Genomic DNA, 19,776 nt, shown 5'->3' with positions numbered 1-19,776 from the left:
CAATGTATGTCTGTATGTATGTGTGTGTGTGTATATATATATATATATATATATATATATATATATATATATATATATATATATATATATATATATATAATGCCAATGAATGATAGGTGAGTTAGTCAAGTATTATCACAGCTGCCATTGTTAAAAAATAAAGACACTCCAATTTTAGTTCGCTTATTTTCTATTTCTCCATTATCGATTCGATGGCATAAACATATTTATCCCGGTAAGGGAAGATACCAGCATTTTCGCTGTGGTGGTTGTATCAATATTATTTTAATATATTCGGAAAATATTTTAATGAAACAAAAATAAAATATAGTATTTACAAAATACTATTAAAACCATATAGGCTATTTTGTATCTTCGAAAACACATAAATTAACTTTCATGAACAATTCAAAACAGTGTATATTTAATCGGAAATTAACCTAAATATGATAGTCAATTATAATATTAAACAATAATATCAATAATATTTATTTATAATAATCATAATCTAATATTGTGGTTTACGTGTAAGCCTGCGTCTTCAGCGTACGCGATGTCGAGGAGGCCTTTTCGCACTTGAGGCAAGAGCCTCTTTTCATGCATTTTTGGAATACTTTGTTGTATTTCGAAGGTGGAAATCATCGTGGGAGATTAGAGAAATGTTTTTCGTCTCAGATGTAAGATTTGTCCGGTGAGAATTGGGTCACACGATATTTGTCTCACTATCGGATGTCCCAACCAAAAAGATGATGTCCGAGTTATATAAATGTATATATTCCCAAGTTTTAGTGATCTTGAAAGATTTCATTATGGAGGGAGATCGCAGCCCTCCGCAGGAGATTCCTTAGAAAGCCCACTGCAGAAAAAGTGCACGGATGCATGGTCCCGCCGCCGTCTTATTCGACGAGAGTTGAAAATCAGGGCACCTAAGGTCCGGTTGCTAACTTTCCTCCCAGTTGGGCCAGCTAACGCTTTCAACTCGGTGCATTTCAACCGTAATTATTTATATACGTACACCTAGGAATTGTCGGAACACATTCGCCGGACTGTCGCCCACCAGGAATATTATTCCGGACGGAACAGAATCGTGCCACGACGATTTCGAAATGGTCTATGTCTTCGGTTTTGCCCCGTAGATACCTAGTCGAAACGTTATAGAAGATTCTTATCTCTCGAAAGGTCATTCATGTTCTCTTTCGCGGTGTGTGGCCGCTGCACCAACGTCTTAATTGACACCGACCGCGGAACTCGAGAAATCGTCCGCGCGTCCCGCGAAACCCGATGCGTGAGAGCTGAAAATATTAAAATAAATACCCCCTTCGGCGCTCAAGTTTAGCGCCGACCGGTCTGACGGAGGACTGCTGGCTTTAAGGCCAAGCTAACTGATATTGACATTTCATTGCAAAGCTGATCGATAGTCTATCCTAATCAGCGCTCCGTCTTTCCGTCAACAAGGAGAAAGGAGAGAAATTTCTCGGAGGGAACCCCGGCGGTCGGGAGGAGGGAGGTTTAAGTATTTTGCGTCCATGCCGCAAGGAGGGGTTTAAAACTCTACACGCACACACACACACACACACGCATATGCACACCCGATCTCCTTCCCTCCCCCCCTGCAAACACGCGCGCACAACCACTCGTCTCGCGAAGGCATCAAAATCTCACTCATTGCAGAGAAAAATTTACGGCTAACTGGACGGAGAATTTTCGTTCCTCGGACGGAGGAGTGGTAAATGGGGGGCACATTTTCGCGCCCCCTCACCTCTAAGACCCCACCTTTTCCACCCATTTTTTTCCCGTCACTTCCCATAATAATTTTTTTTCTGCGCCCGCTTTTCGTCGCCGTATTTTCCAATGGCGGAGGGAAAAAGGACGGAATTTACGTAACGAATGCTTTAGCCGTTCATGGGGCTCCCTCCTCTTTGGCCCCTCCCCCCTTCCTCCGCCCCCCCTCTCCTTGGCGTCTCCGCCCCTCCCTCCTCTCCATACGTCCCACCATTGTTCCTCACTTCTCATCGCCCCTACCAACCCCTTCCCCCCCTCTCTCCCAATCCCCTCCAGCTACCCCACCCTTACTCTCCGGTTCCCCCCTTCCCGAGCTACGCCCCCTCACTCCCCTTCCGTCCCCCGTCCCATCAATCTCGAAACTCTCCCCCTTCCCCATTTTCCCCCTCCGCTGCCGCCACTCCCCTCCTGCCTCCCTTCCCCCCTCCGCTGCTCCCCCTTCTCCCCTACCCTCCGCCTTCCCTCTATTCCTCCCCTCCGATTCCTCCTGCGATTCTCCCTCCGGGCCCCATCCCCTCCGAGCGTGTTTGGGCGTGGCGAGAAGGGCAACGCAAACTAAAAGTGTCTGGGTCAGGAACACACAGAGGCGCTGCGAGTTCAGAGCGAGGAGGAGAGGAGGGAAGGAGCCGAACTGAGGAAGAGAGAGACGGGGAGGGAATTGTAGGGGAAGGAAGGGGGGAAGGGTGAGAGGTGGAGGGGGGATAGTTTTCCGAGAGGAGGGAGGGAAACGAGGGGAGGGTAACAATCTCGCATCGAAATGTAACCATTCGCTCTCCCGCACACACGCGCGGCGGTGCTCAGTACAGAGGGAAAGACGCAGGACAATTAACCTCCCCCGACGGAACACTCGGATATTTCGTAGGGCATGGTTTTATCCTTGCCCCCCTTCCGATCGCCCCTCCACCTTCACCACGGGTTCCCCCATCTTCCTCCTCCTCCTCCCCAAGTCCACCGGGTCCCCCCCCCTCGTCCCCCCCCTCTCTCTCTCCGCTCCGCCCCCTTTTCCCCTCTCTCTTCCCCCTCCCCAAGCCGCCGAACCCCCTTCTCTACCGCCCCTCCCTCCTCCCCCTTATCTCAGCCGCTGCTTGCAGCGCGATCCATAACATACATTCACTCGTCGGAGGCGGTGCAGCGGGCAGTAAAGGAGGCTAGGGAATTTTTCGGGGGAGGGGGGTGGAGTTGGAAGCCGAACGACGAAAACTCACCGCCGCCGCCGCGGGAAGACGCCGAAGGACGCCCGTGGACGACCAAGGCAGACCCCTCGACGGGAGAGAGGAGGACGGGCCGCACTCCTCGTTAAAAAAACCACGCGTGCTCCAGACTCAAACGGCCCCCCTTCACGTACGACATACACACGCACGCTGTGCCGAGACCCTTTGTCAATCTCTCTCTTTCAACTCAAACACACTCACATCCAAACACACACACACACCGCACCAGTCAAAATCTTTCTTCGCTTCCCTCCCCCTCACCCACACACACACACTTCCCCCCCTTTTGGATCCCTCCCACTCAATCCCCCCCGGACGCGTCTTCGATTCTGCTCCTTCGCCCGCCTCGGATTTTTGCATGTTTTCGCATCGGCCGCGACGGTCGTCCCGCTCCGACGCCGAATTGCAGGCTGCAAGATCCCAGCCGACGGCGACGCGGTGCAACGTGTTGCGTCATGAGGACGTGACGTCACAACAGGGTGAAGGCAAAAATGGCTGAGTGCTCCTACGCTCGCTGTGTACAAGAGCGACGAGCGATCAAAAAAGAGCTGCAGAGATGGACCAAGAACATTGTATTCCTAGTGGGTGAGTACGTGAAGTGTTGACGAAGGATGGGGGGGGTCAGAGAAGGAATCAGTTGCCGTGTATTTTACGAACCACGAGTTATTTTCGCTACGATCTAGTGGACCTGTTACACCCAAAATACACGAGATAGGTTGGTGAGGGAAGGGAGGGAAGAAAGGGAGCGAGAGGGCCGCTAGGCGAGAAATTCGGGAATCGGGTGGTGGTCCCGTGAATGTGTTACCTACCGCCCCGCGGGACGGGGTTTTCCGTCGACCCCCCCCTTCCCGCGGCGTCGGTGGTCTCTACGGTGTCTCCTCGGATTAAAATTGCCCGCTACGCATCCTCGTGACATTGCCGAACGGGGATGGGGGGGTGACCTGAGAGGGTGGTCCTCTCCGAATATCTCTCTCTCGTGGGTGGAGAGTAGTGTGATGAGTGCGGAAAAAGGCAAGCGAAGCGTAGCGAGAGGGCGCCGTGCCGTATAGAACATCAGCTGTGGTGTGGGACACCTTAGTGCGAGGGGGCAGTCCGGCGATGGGAAGAGCCCGGCTCCCCCCCCCCAACTTCCCCCCCGGTCTCCCGTCCTCCCCTCCCGCCCGTTCGCCGGGCCTCTCCCCCCTTTACTTGTCATCGACTGAGAGGAGAGAGAGACGAGTACGTAAGTACTCTCTCCTTGACCCACCACCACTTCCAACCAGATCGTGAGGTAAATAATACGAGGCGAAATTGAAGTATCAGGCATTCGAGTACTTGCAAATATAGGCATTCACGTGGTGGCATTGTAAAATTTTGGCTGTCGCTCCGATGTATTTTCCCCGAGGAGCGGGCTTTTTCGCGTTCGCTGCTGTGAGTGACTACTACCCCCCCTTTCCCTCCCATTCAATGCATCGGCATGCATGCACTTCGGTTTCGTTGCATAGTGCGATGCAACACTCCAAGGCCGCGGCATATTGCCCATGTAGAACTCTTGTCGTCTGCAGTAAGAGTCACATAAACGTCAACTCACTCTTTTTTCTCTCCCTCTCTCTGTTATGCGCAAGAAGGAAAATATTGTGCTGATGTGCCGAAGAAGTTTTGTAGATGCGATACTCGGAACTAGGAAGAAGCCAAATGTGGAAGTGAATTCTTAAATTAGTCGATAAAGTGCATCGCTCGCGTCGACTGCGCTTTCTCCCCGTATTTACAAATTTTACTTTACGTGTGTCGAATTCGTGCGTGAAATGTCTCCTTCGGGACGCGAAATTAATTTTCGAGTCTTACGGAATTGTACTACCCGTCGGAGTAATACAATCCCCTTTGCCACAGTAAATATAACATTGATTTTTTAGATTTATCGGAAGTGACCGGTTCATCTTTTTTTCATTTTGGAGTTTTTTTTCCATTTGAGATTATTTTTAAATTTTTATCCTCCAAACATAGATTTTGCGATGTGTAGAACGAAGGTGTCTTGTGTCGTTTCAGGTTTGGAACGAGTAGCTGAGGAATTGATGGGAAGAAGGAAATGGAAAAAATACCAAGAACTTGTATACAATGTTCCCTTGAAGGCAGGAGAAGAAACACAAACATTAGAATCAGCAACAGAGATCAAAGACTGGGAGCCCGAAGACAGGTGTTGTTTTTGTGATGGAGGAGTCTTCCTAGACTCAACGGTGAGACTACTTTTACTAGTCGGACTTCTAAGTATAATACTGTGCCCTATGAGTGTCTATAGGTTTCCGTGTGAGCATTCGCTTGCCAGTGAAATAATACTATATGTACTCAAAGAGTGGTCCGATGTTCTCAGGTTGGATGTGACTATGCACGGACTCCCTTTTTGGTCCAAACTCATATTAGATTAATTTAAATAAATTGAAAGCCTCGTTCGTCGTCTCCCCGTGTGGTGATTATATTCGGCCTTCACCGAAAACAAGACGACCTACGTCCGAGAAGTGCCGTGGTGATTTAATTCTCGGGTACCACCATTTATAACTAACGGATTGGAAATTAGATCGCATCGGAAATTGGTTTGGGATTGCTGTGTTCCTAGCGTGTCTTACTTTAGCATGACACTGTGGCTGCATTTTTTATCCGCGACGTGTACCAACTTTTGTGGTTGAATAGTTTGGAAATCAGTCGGTTCAATCTTAGGTAAATGTTAAAAATGGTGCTCAGCAAAGGGTTTATCAGATTGTGATTCAGCAGAAACACCAAAAGTGCATGTATAGTGTAAAATCAAATTTGGATATATTGAAAGGCAAAATTGAATACACTGGATTATTCTACGGAAGAATTTAATGAAAATTATTAAAACGTTTAACGCTAATTAAAGCGTGTGATCTTTAAATCATAACTGATTGGTTTATTCATGTAGATTTAACCAATTTTTTTATTTTTAGTCAGTAATCATCCTAATATTTGACTAGAAAATTTGTGCCAATGAAATATAAAATGCCAAAAAGTCCACAATTGATATATTAATGCTATACATTTTCAAATGAATGAGCAGGCTGTGCTGATGCACATTCTATATGTTCTTGGTTTGAAATGTAAATATATTGTGCAGATGCCACATTTGTTTTAAATTTATGATATCGATGACCGATAGGCTCATGATATTAAATAATGCAAAGAAATTGCAGTAAAGTACTTGAGTAAGTGTTCTGTATTCCTCTTTAAAATAACATGCAGAACTTTTTAGTTGTATCGTGCACTTATTCCGCTAGCTTTAATTTACTAATCGTAAGTCATTTTGCTTGAAAAGTATAAACCAATAAGTGGAACATGTTTTGTTTTCTTTTGAGATGCAGAGCCCACACTCTGAGAGTAGCCAGAGTTCAAGGGACACTCCGCCATTGCCCGACTCCATCTCTGCAGCCTTTCCTCACCTGCCCATATCCCTGCGACACCCCCAGACGGACTCTTCAGCACCAAACGAAGGTGGCGAGGGGACCACCCTCGGTCCCCTGACACCTCCCATATCCCAGACAAACATAGAACGCTCTCCCTTCAACCTCTCGCCTTACCACCACCACCATCACCACCACCGCCACAGAAGGCCCCACGCAGATAGGACTCCCACGCCAAACACAAGCCTTGCAGTGCCTCCACGCATCCCTGCTTCCTCGGCGGCAATGGCCACCTTGGAGGCGGCATCCTCCATGGCGGCGTCACTCATCACTGAGGCCGCCACCCTGTCGTCGCGGCCGGGAGTGAGTCCGTCGAAGACGTCCACCGCCAACGCGGCGGCGGGGGCCGCGGCACCGTCGTTGCCTCCCCAGTTCTTCCCGCCCTCGGCAGGGGTCGCTATGTTCCCCTGGTACTTGCCTCCCCATCACGGATCAGCCATCGTCTCCCAGCTCCAGAGGCACGGCCCCACGCCCCCCACGCCCACCGAAGACGACCGGGGATCGTCGGTGGAGTCCTCTTCGTCGGACGTGGAGGAGGAAGTGGGTCGGAGGGCGCCCTCAGCCAGCTTCCCCCCCGTGCTGCCACCTGGAGCGCTGCCCATGACTCCCTTGCCGCCGCTCCCACGTGCCTCGTCGACGTCGCCCTCGCCAACCAACACCCTCTCGTCCTGCCTCTCTCTCGAGCAGCCCCTCGATCTGAGTGCGAAGGCCTCCAGGCCCCAGGAAATGCATATGGACCCCATGATGGGGATTAGCCCGGTCCCGCCGTCGTCCTTGAGAGTGCCGAACATCGACAACAAGCACATATTCAAGTAAGTGTGGAGCTTGACCCGTGTAATTCACCCCTTCGCCAAATCCTCACTGAACCTTCAGGTTTGATTGGGACGTAGGCCGGCCGCGAATGCGCCAGTCGTGCTTAACTGTGTTTTTTGCCGTATAGTTTTTCGAGGAATTTCAATCAAGTCACTTAGAGTGTGGAAAGTCAAATCAATTGCTTGAAATGTTCACTCTACACATAATGCTGTTTGAGATACTTTAGTGAGCTCGATCACCTGAATTAGGAAACTTTATGCAGAAATGAATGAAAAACTGCTGTGGGCGTCATTAAGTTGCTACTACAGTCGAAAATTTCATGAATCAATATATCTAGTTTTTCTAAATTCATTCAAATAATCTTCTCTTCCAAAATTTCAACTGTCACTTTGAGATTTCAAAATTTTAATAATTTTACCTGTTTGGTGTCTAATGGAATTAATTCGCTAATAGTGTTCTTTTTCAGTTGAATTCTATTTCTATCACACCTATTTACAAAGGTACATGCAGATAATAATTTTTTTGGGGATCAATCAGACCAGACCTAGACAGATTGACTGAATGGTCTCACATTATAATAATATTCAACTCAGTAGGTCTTACAGAGGCATTCATCATGTTTACAATTGCGGATTTAATTTCCCGATTTTAAGAAAAAAATATCAATTAGGTAAATGAATCAATTTAATTGCTAAATTAGAGTAAATATGTGATACTTTTGTCCCATTGGTCCCTTCGTTCCCACCATTTTATTCTTTGCTCTAACTTGAAAAATCAGCTGCAAAAGGCTGCTGCCACCCCTGTTGGTGACCAATCGTTCTTGGGGTTATGTCAGGGATTATCTCATAGGCTGCCTTTTATGATTCTTATTCAAATGGATACAGTCATGAATGCTACCCTGAGTATTTCATTTTAGGATGCATTAAAAACAAAGGGTGTGCTCATCTCAAATTATTCATACTACCCATTCATCATTCACTGCCATTGTATTTAAATTAATATTATTGACACACATATTGGGTAAATGCTTTGCCATGATTCACTCCCTTGTGATTATAGCTACCATCATTTTTTTTCAATGCTTTATAATAGGATAACTAGTTATTCTCTGGCTATGAGATCAAAATATGGCCAAAATAAAAGCATGTCTCATTTTAGGATAGATTGCTATTTAAGTGAAGACCACTCTTCTTTAAATAGGTACATTATAACAGGTATCTACATTAAGTATCATCCAAAACTTATATTGTGGCATACCTGAATATTTGGCAGTGGTACATATAAGTTCATTTTCATTTTGTTCATTTGCATCGATGCCATATTTTTTGTCTTGGTCAGTGGCCATTAAGAGGCAAAATTTATCATTTTTCCTTAGGTTGTGATTGAGCTTAATTGTGTTTCTCAAAAGATGCCTTCACTTTTGCAACTGAAAATCCACTCTGATAATTTGCGGAATGCCTTAGACTCGATTCAATAATTTCTGTGATAGAGAGATTATTAAATTTAAATGGGAGAACTTCCTTTTGAGAGAGAGCTCAATGAAAGTTTTCATTCTATTGCCAACATTTATTTTCCTCCCAATAACTGTACAAACTGCTACTATTGATGGGAAGGGAAGGAAAGAAAATGAAAAATAGTTAGTAAAAGTTATTCACTGTATTATAGAAATGTTACATTCATAATAGTAAGGTGATTCTACAAATAATTAGATTTGATGTTGGATTAGATCTTGATAGTTTTTACACAAATGATACTGGTAATCTCCTAACATGTACAGCTACTAAGGTCCATTTACATCATTTAGAGTATATAGGTTACTATAAGGAATTGGATTGTAGAGAGAAGCCAGGTGTAGGTTTTGGCTCTTTTTAGAAAACGACCTGAGTGGTATCAAGGTTTTAATGAGTGATCCTATAGATAACTGCACCAATCTAATCTCTAACTAGTTGGCCAATAGCTGACGCAGTAATGATTTGAGCTTAGTCTAGACAGTACAAAATGAGTTTGTCTAATTTAGGTGTGCAAAATGTCTCAACTTGTAGAATTTCTACCATGGAATACTTTTTATGCTCTCAACTGCCATCCTCATTATGTCATATATAGATGTTATATGTCAGTCATGATTCGCAAATAAGAAGCCAGGAAAAAATAATGCAATGTACATGTTAATTCAATTAGATATTCTGGTATGTGTCGGCAGACCCATTTATATTTTCCACTAGAATGTTGCTATTTTTTATACACGGTAGATACTAGTTGACTCTTGTATTATAACACTCCCCACATTGAAACTAGAGGTGGGTCTACATGAAAGGAAAATCTAGGAAAACAGTATAACATTATACTTCTATTAGAGCAAATAATGGTTGAAACCAATATTAATTTATACTATTTTTATTGCTTCAAGTGTCATATCCATACTTGTAATCTTATTACAGAAAAAAAGATAACCTGAAATAATGGGGTAAGTCATCTTCATATGTAGTCACAGTGACATTTTATTGGCCTATTGTTTTATCCATTAAAATATAGGAATGCTACATTAAGAGTAGCAATCGCAAAAATCATTATGACCAATATTGAGTTATATCATTTGATCTTTGGGCTGCTATACTATACATTTTTGTATTTGATTATTTAGGCTGGCATATTAAGTCTGATTTGAGAAATTAGCCTTGAAGAGATGTTTTGGAAATGCACTTAGCAGTATTTTGCTACTGTGCCAGATTTTATGCATGGAGACAGTTATTCATTTTCAAAATGAATTTATTTACAAGAATTCCATTCAAACAGCTTGAAGTTATTGATCAAACCTTAATAAGGTAGTTACAGATTCACTTTTGGCACTTAAATAATATGAAGTGAGCTTAAGCATATTAGGCTTTTGTCTGGTTTGTAATCAGGGGTAAAAGAACTCCTTATTTATCATGAATTTCAATTTAGCTTCGCTTAGGTTTCCATAGAATGTGTTCCACATCCTCTGTTTGAAACCCTATACAGTGCTTTCTACACACATAAATGCATTGAGAAATACAGTCACCCAGATCTGCCGTCAAGATTACATTAATCTGAATATACTACGATGGGTCTTAGGGTATTTCACCCTACTTATTTTACCTGTCTCACCATGAATGTGATTATCAACTTGTTGTGATACATCTACATGTTCTAAACAGCTTACCTTGACATGGAAGACTACTGAACCATAACCACTTAGTTTCACATACAGCTGAGAGCACTTTCAAAGACAGATCTATAACTATGAAGTAGTTTATTGATGTCAACCGTTGCATTATTGCCATTCAGGTGAACAGGTAGAGTCAAATCCATTCATTTTGTAGAGCTAAAACTTGTTCAATATCTATTTGGTGGTATTTTATTAAAATTTGGAATGAATCAACCACACAAACCAAATTTATATGAACAGTTTAGCCTCGTATATAATCATCATAAACCTGTACATGTTTTGCAAAAGTACAGGGCCTACTTATTAGTTTCATTTTCATCAGAAAAATTGGGGAGGGAAGAAGATGTCTGAGATATTATTACATGATGGTAGCAAAGATGGGCAATTGATATCCATTGACAAGGTAAGTGCCAGTTGCAGCCCCATGTATTTATGAGTCTAAATTGGTTTGATTACTTTCAACTTAAGTCCTGAAGTACAATTCTTTGAAAGTTATTGGCCTGTCTGTGCCCAACAGATGTCTGGCCAATCTTCTGGCTTTATTTTTATTTCTTGAAGAACGTCTCCAATCCTTCCATGATCTCATGACTATCACTGGTCTATGACTTGTATGAAGGGCTTATATACTTTAAAAATTGGTTCTGACATTGTAATCACACACATTGAAATGCCAGTTTCCTTGAATAATTTTGTGATTTGTAGTTTTTTACCCATTAAATTTAATTTAAATTTGTTGCATTTGAATTAGATTTTATGAAGCATACTATGCAGCATAATTACAGCAGCAGAAAGCAATTACAAGGAAAAAATTCAGAAAAGTAAAGACAAAAAAACGGAGGGTATTGGAATCGGGAGTGATATGTTGGGGTTTTTCATTTCGTTCAAATGTGCTGTTAATGGCAAGTTTTCAAATATTGTATCAGAGGTTCATGGATTCAGCTATCATAACATTCCTGAGAAAATGCAGCTAACCTTTTGCTAAAATCAATTGAAAATGGGTTGCACTCATCAAATATACTATAGACAGATATTATTATTTTAAACCAAAGCCATTACAAATTCATGTATTTAATAACGTACAATATCTGCCTGCACCTGGAATTTTATATTGGTGTGACTTTAAAGTTTTTAACTATTTATCATTTTTAATTATGCTCCAACTGTAAAGAGGGGAAATTTTAAAGAAAACGGTTATGATGGGAATGGAATGTCATAATGAAAATCAAACCATTATAACAGTATTATTTCTGGAATCATTGGGATTATCCCCATGGAAAGTTCATGTATCTACAATAGTTATGATTGAGTTTTGCGTAGGTAGGCACACATCATGAGTATTCTCATATGGTCATTTTCAAATAAAAATCCTTATCTACAATAAAATAATCATTTGCTCCCTTAAATAATTATGTAACATTTTTAGTTCCTTTTTTGTGCAACCTTTGTATTTTTAATAAGTTAAATGGCATCTACAGCACCTGGAATCATAACCTCTAATTGTGAAATATGTTTGTCAAGTTTTAATATCTCTCTGGCATATTACAAATTTGATTAAATAATTGTTTGCTTTTCCTGGAAGTTAGAGTGAGCTCCTTCCTTGAGAGATGGTATATTACGTATGTGGTACATGTTAAAGAAATATTTGAGCTGGGAATAAAATAATTCATTAAAAATAGGGGGCATGAGCCTGAAAAACTTGAAAAAATAAATTTGACTGAAATTCAATACCTACCTTGATCATGTAAATATTCTTGTGGAAGCAGGTTAACTTGCCAATCCAATTCAGGTAATTTAATGCGACTTAGTAGTATAGTAAAAGTATTGTGGATATATTCATTGCATTGATAAGAAGTATAGCTAGTTGGTGCTACCTGGGGCAATCCCAGAGTTTTCTGCACATGTAAGTGTGCATAAAATCATCCTTTTGGATATAAATAGATAAGCATGCCACTTTGTGAGATAGCAGAATTCAGTTGGTGGGGAATATGCATTGAAAAAAGAAAATTAGTGTGTGCGTGAGATTCTCAGATGTACCAATGTATACATATAGATAGATTTCTGGTAAATAATATGCAAAAGATTTTGATACGATATGTCAAGGCAAAAAATTTGGCAGAAGAAAATAAGGTGAATAGAATTTAGCCAGCATGCATCACAAGGTTTACTTGAATGTTTATTCATCCCTCAAATTATCTTCCCTTCTTCTCCCCCTCCCTCATAATTTCATTTTACACCATTTGAGGTATTTAATCCCAATTCCCCTACTTCTCCAGTTGACCTGTAGTGTTGCCTGGGTTGCACCTTCCCTCAAGCTAGCTATACCAGTGGCCTTGGTACCTGTACCTACTTTATATCTACATAATACGTATGATCAGCGGCTAATAAAATATTATTATTATTACCCAGTGTAGCCCACAGACGAAACAAACTATTCATTTCTGAACTTCAGCATAGAACAAGTTAGTTAAAGATTTTTTCTGATTAATGCTTAAAAAATAATTTTTATTAGTTTGGACTAATTTAATTGAGTAAATATTAATTGTTTAGAATAAAAAATAGTTATTTAATTTTTTTAGGAAGCATGGATAAGCTATGAATTCCTTTTCCAAACAGTGCCCATTTTGCTAGGGTGAGGAAGTTGCAACATCTTTTGATACCAAATTAAGCAATATTATCACAAAATATCCCTCCCAGCTACTCAGTTCATTTGAATAATACAAAGTAGTTATTTGATTTCTGGCCATCAAGGCCATTTTTCATCACATATATATCAATGGTTGTAGCTAAATAAGCATTTATTGCTAATTCATTGCAGGGTAGAGTAAGAGAGAGAAATTATAGGTCTTCAAAGGAGTTAATAGAATTAATATTGGTATGTAAAATGATGCTTGATGAGGGGGATCCACCCCCTATTGTCAAATTTATACATGTTTTTAACCAGTATTGATTTATGATTGAAACACCACTAAGCATTAATATAAAAGGCAATTTCACCTGCCCCAGTGCTTGTTATAAATGCTACACCATTTTATATCAAGAAAGTGTTATTGTGTTTAAGTAGTGCAAGGTTATTTTGTTATCCCATTCTCGATGACCATTCTTCATTGGTATGTAAATAGTTCATTGAGTAAATGTATGTAAGAATTGGTGTACTCGCTAGATTCAGTGAATCTAGTAAATAATAATTTTAGGTGGAGAGTATCGTATGCTTCTATTTGTGGAAGGAGATAAGTTTCATATAAAGTAATGATGAATTGAATTAGAGCGGTGTAGGAGAAGTATTCCAGAGACCACATCACTTGACACAGGGTTTCTGGGGTCTAAACAATCTTCAGTTTTACCAACTTTTGGGTCAGTGAAAATTATGCATTCCTGTGTATTCTGGACAAAAGCAACAGAAACTACACTAGGTAGTAACCCTTTTCATATCACGTGAGCACAAGATCATGCGATACAATAAGGGATGTGTAAAGAATATGACACAGTTGATATCATAGTTAGAATCTTAACTAAGTTTTTCCCTTTTGTCATAGTGTAATCATGGAAATTCCCATGTTGGTAATGCTTTTGGCAACATGTCAAGTTAATGGTATTCTTATAGTGCAGTCCTAGTAAATCAGTGTTAAGCTAAGAGATCATACAGTGGACACAAAATATGGCATAAGCTCTTTTCATTGAAAATCATTATGGAAGTATAAGTTATTGTTATTAGCTTTTAATTATGGATGTTAGCATTGAGTAATGGTAATAACAACAGTATTACTCATCAGAGTTAAATCTTTTTCTTATTCATGATTTTTTGCTCACACAATGGTCTTCAACTTCACCAATGAATCATATGCTGGTTTTTTCCGCAGCTCTCATAGTCCCTTAAGAGTGTCCTAAAAAATTATTCTTTTGAATTTTTTTTATTAATGATATTCTAAGAGTCTCCCAGAATTGAGAGATGATTATAAATGAATGCCTCCACCCCATAAAACATCCATTAATATTTTTCATGGCCAGATTTGTTATCGCACCATATTTCTTCGCAACTCTTTCTACAACACGAATTGCTCTTCTGTCATTTTCCAGTATTGCTTGTAGAATAAAATTGTTCCATTTGGCTTTCAATGGTCACTACAGTGGGCACTCCATTGATAATGCTCCTCTCTTAACTCCTGGCAGCTTTTTCCATGTGTCATGTTTGATTGCATTGCAAAATTGTTTAACAATCTATATGCTAATTTTTTATGAAATTTAAAATCTACTCCTCTTTTTGTATCACTTATATACCACATCTAATCCTGTTGCATCATTGCTCTGCTGTTTCCTTCCATTGTATTCCAGGGGCTCACATACTGCACCTTCTGAATATGTTTCTAATGTAATACGCGTGCTGTAAATGCATTTGCCCATTAATAAGTGTTCGCTCAGTATATTTTTTTTGTTGTTTCCATAAGTTTTTTACCTCGCTTTACTTTTTTATTATTTTTCTTGTTCCCACAGATGCACAACGGATGATGCTTGCTTTATTTTTTCCATATTATGGTTTTGACAAGTCTTTTGGAGATTACAGCATTAAAAGGGACATAGTCAGAGGTCCAGTGACAAATTGTATCTCTTCCTCATTGACTCCTACTCTCAAGATTGAGAGAGCATCACTCTTTTGAGAATGGGTCTAAAAGGGATGAAAATAAGGGATTTAGTACTCTCCTAGTATTTTTGTCACATGATTGGGCAGCAGTAAATGCATTGCCTTTTATTTCTTTCACAGAGCCAAGCCACGGATGAGTGCATTGGGTGGCAGGAGAACATACACAGAGGAGGAATTGCAGGCTGCCTTGCGGGACATTCAGAGTGGGAAATTAGGCACACGGAGAGCTGCTGTCATCTATGGCATTCCCCGGTCCACTCTGCGCAACAAGGTCTGTGCTCCCTCAGATTTGAGGGTAAGGAGTGAATGTCATTCATTTTCTATGCTCTTAGCTGCAGTAGGGATTCTCATAGTTACAAATTAGGTTTGCATGATGTCTCAAGTGATTGAGTTGTGCAAGAATGGTAGTGTTTTGCAATAAGTGCATGTTAATATTAATTAAGGAAGGGGGTTATTTGATCCATTTTTGCTAAAATAGATTGAAAAAAAAATTGCTAAGGAATGTGAGCAGTCCTAATTAATGTAATCAGATAGTAGTTTTCAAAGAAATGCATGTTCAAAATTTATTTTAAATATTTATCACATTGGCTTTTTATTTTCTTTGTATGTATGGTATGTGTCATTTTAAGAAAATAGGCAGCCACTGGAGAGCTCTTGAATTGAAAACAAGGCTGCAAACATTTTAATCACATTCTTTTGAAACATTCAGTCATGTCAGGAAAGGAATTACATTCATGCATTGTCCAAAATGTGGCAACAATGGTTCGGACTGATGAAATATAACTGTTATTTGAATTATAACACCATTTACATAATTGTTCTGAATTCTGATTAATTTTCATACATGGTTTTATTTTTCCGCTTCTTCTTAAAATCTACATTGACAATACCGCTGAGAACTTCTGAGATACTGCAATTAGTAAGCAGCACTGTGACATTATTTTCCATGTTCCTTAATTATAGCGATTTTGTTACTCTTTGAACAGTATGTACAGGTGTAATACTTTTGATTAATGCCTGTATAATACTTGTGATTACATAATCTAAAAATTCTAGGGTACTTTTGGGTGAATGTGCATAATTTTGACAAATTTAGAGAGTAAAACCACAAAACTCTAAAGTTCACGATATTTTGCATGACAGTTGTATTGGTAATTCAAATTTACATTGAACTTAATAGAAATAAGTTGATCCATAGTGCATATATGTGCTATAGCACTGGTTTGCAAATGCCAGGCTTGCAGATGTTTAATATTGTTGGAACAAAACCAGACTAAAATTAATATTTTTGCATGGACTTCATGCCATAATGTTCATCACGATGTGCTTTTGAGTGTTATATTACTTAATTAAATTATTGTTATATTATTTTTTATTTTACTTGTTATTAAATTATCAAGTTTATTAATCAGCACTTTATTCAATACTTAACAGTATAAAAAAGAAATCTCAGGCATAAAATATCATTCAAGAGGGAGTGTTCATTTAATTTTCCTTAGCTTTATCTCATTGATTCAGAGGCATCTAATCATTTTAGGTAACATTGGAGAATTCACTTCATTTATTGATCGAAGAAAATATAAGCATAAATCTACTTTCCCGTACAAAGCATACCAAGGCTTTCACTTCGTCTTGGCCATTAAAAGTTAACTTTATTATCCTTCAATTAAAGTCCAGTGTTGATGAGCAACTTTAGCCAAAGCCTCTACATTTTTTTTCTTCTGAGGATGAATATACTTGCATTTAAATTTATACACACTTGCATTTGGGCACTCAACACTCACACTGCATGGAAAAACTTTGTTTATGAGCTGAAACTTAATTCAATTCAGAGCTTACAGGGTTTTTCTCAACTTCAGTCACTGATATTAACACTCCTTTAAATAATCAAAAGGAGAATTTTCTCTGTCTTAGTCAAGTCATGTTTTGAATATCACTTCTGTTGACGATAAAATTTTGGTAGTTGAAACATTGCTTACGACTTGGGAAGAGAGAAACTCCTGATCTTGGGATCAAAGGACTGAACAAGAAAAACCCTCCTTATTCTTGACTGGAATGGAATGTCAATGATCTCCCATCAATCCAAATAATCTGAATCTGATGACCACTGTGTTCAAGTTTCATTGATTTAATTATATTGCCCTCCAGAGAAAATTAATAGTCTTGGGACTAAATTTTGCTTTGATTTTCCTAGTAGTAGTGACTACACCTTTGCATTGCTTGATCTTTTCAATGAGTTTAATATCTTAAATATTCTTTATCTGATGGATAAAGCCTTCTGGACATTAACATCTCCTCTCCTCACATCCTCAATCAATCAAATTCTGAATCCCGTCATAATTATAATTCAATCACTCTTTATTCCGAATTCACAGCACTATGATGAATTCTCAGCATTATTCAGCCAATGAATGTTGAAAACAGGCCAGGATGTCATGAATTCACTTCTCAAGGAACAGAAAGACATGAAATGGGAACAAGTAAACTGAAGTAGAGTTACTTTGGTTAGCGATTACTTTTTCCAAGTGTGCTTATGTTACAAATTTCATTATCAACATAATTTGAATTGAAACTTTATGTCCATTCAAACTGAATTAGCTATTAGGTAGTTTTGTTGTCGGGAAGGAAAATTTTTAAAGTTGTGGTTAATAAAGTGCAACTAGCTCAAAGAGGGAAATCAGGGGTTACACCTACTTTATTTCCTGGAACCCACCTAAAATTAAATTGGTTGGTATTCAAAATGAAAAACCTTCTCTTCCCGATTGTGCCATTGGTGGGCCTCATATTTTTCAAAATGGAAATTTTTTAAAAGGCATCTGTCTCTATTGCTTTAGAAGATGAATAACTTTTCTAATGCATATCTCATTTCTTCATGAGCTCTGCTTTTGTCTTTTTACAATGTGCTATTTTGGCAATGCGGTCTTCAGTAACTAACGTAAGTAAGTAATGGCTTGTAAATTTGTTGACATAGTAAAGCAAAAGGCTTATCTAATGACATTGATTTGATTAGAAATATTTTAAACTGTAAATATTTTTCTGACTGGAAGTTTGCTATTTAAGTCATTTCTGTCCTAAAAGGATTAATGTTTGGAGGTCATCCTCAATGATGGAAACAAGCAAGTACTTACCTTCAGGTCCATCTTGGACACTAGAGCATAATTGTTAGGGAAAAGAATTTTGGGAAGGCAAGAGATAAACTAAACATTTAAATCCTTATTCAAGGATATGGCAACCTATTGAACTTATACAAGATTCAACCCAAAACGTTTTTTATTGTGCAGCATTATTTGTTAAATGGTTATAATGCAATAGAAGAGGATGTAGGAAGAGGAAACAGATACATCCTCCCAATGGGATATTTTCATGCATTCAAAACTCCTAAGTTTTTCACTAACTAATAATATAGCTTAGGGACATCAGAGTGAACAGTTCCCATGAAAATTCTCCATATAATGATTTAGTTCAATAATCATTTATTTTAATGTTTATCATGAAATAAAACATCACTTTAATCTGAAAACTTGTTTAGTACCTAGTTTTAAAGCAGAGCGGTATTTAAATTTGGCTATATTCTGGTAAAACTCTACTAGATGATGTCCCTTTTTATTTTGTTACCTTTTTGTCTCACCATTATTTGAAAGATCAGCCGAAAGCAATAAACAGTTTTTAACCATAGATGAACTCTAATAGAAAGAGACTAATGAGTTCATAGCTACTCTCCATATCTGAAAAAACAAGTACCTACAGCTCTTTGAAGTGATCTCAAGTTACACTCTTAGAGGTCTTCTGATGCTGAAATAACTACCTCTGCTGGGATTCAAACGTGGAACATTGGAGTGAGAAGCCAGTCACCCTCACCTATTGGATTCCCCATAGTCTGAAAATATTAAAATAGAATTAAATTTTGTGTGCATGTGTACCTACTCTTCATTAGCATTGAAAAGGGTCAAATATATGTTTCAGTTTCAAAGATGTATCTCAAGTTATTTTTAATCTGATTTACTATGTAGTATAAATTCATAGGATAGATTTTTCATTCAGTTAATGATCAAGTTATAATGTAGTAACATGAAAATACACTACGAAAGAATTGTTTTTATGAAAATAATGGTACCTATTGTCTTCATATGTTAGATAATATCATAGAATATTTTTCACAATTGGTATGCTAATAGACTCAAACAAACATCATTTGACATGAATAAAATTGAAGTTACTTTTAACAGGCAAATTGGGTACCGTGAGACCACTTATCTGAACTGCTAAAATCTTTAAGTCAGCAGTATGGCACTAAAAAACTGTGTACTTGCTATTGCAGACTATTGTCGAATTCAGGAATTTATTCAATTTTTAATAAAATTTAATAAATAAATGATTAGTTACTATATTAAACAATATTGCAATTCCTGGGTATCATAAAATAAGAAGTGGTTTTCCACTGGGATATTGACTAGAAGGTCCTTGTTCAATTTTGGTTGATGCCTCTGGACATCTCCAGTTTCATCCTATTTGAGTGATATTCCAGGCACCAGACCTTCATGGGAAACCACAGTTGAAACAGGGAAGGGAACTTGTCACCGCTATCCTGATGTGTGATTTTAAAATGCCTTGGGCTTAGTACTAAGTGAGCTCTACCCTTACCTGTCAAACAAATCTTAAAGTTGATTCGTATATTTGGTTTTATATTGTTGAATTTGA

At 39.3% G+C, this 19,776-nt stretch overlaps 1 protein-coding gene across 1 annotated transcript in view; it reads left to right on the top strand.

The window, feature by feature from the left end:
• The first annotated feature begins 2,805 nt into the window (after window positions 1-2,805).
• The window catches only part of Eip93F (Ecdysone-induced protein 93F), a 30,217-nt gene continuing 13,246 nt past the window's right edge, over window positions 2,806-19,776 (top strand). The window contains exons 1-4 of the mRNA XM_071589055.1: window positions 2,806-3,578; window positions 5,019-5,206; window positions 6,344-7,254; window positions 15,199-15,349. Coding sequence (XP_071445156.1) covers window positions 3,485-3,578; window positions 5,019-5,206; window positions 6,344-7,254; window positions 15,199-15,349 — 1,344 coding nt within the window. The 5' untranslated portion in view covers window positions 2,806-3,484. The remainder of the gene's footprint in view (window positions 3,579-5,018; window positions 5,207-6,343; window positions 7,255-15,198; window positions 15,350-19,776) is intronic.

This window comes from Hetaerina americana, unplaced genomic scaffold (genome assembly GCF_022747635.1).
Source record: "Hetaerina americana unplaced genomic scaffold, ioHetAmer1.1.p SCAF_32, whole genome shotgun sequence".
NCBI classification, from domain to species: Eukaryota; Metazoa; Arthropoda; class Insecta; order Odonata; family Calopterygidae; genus Hetaerina; species Hetaerina americana.
The sequence above is the reverse complement of the archived record's forward strand: the minus strand, read 5'-3'. Positions and strand labels throughout refer to the sequence as shown.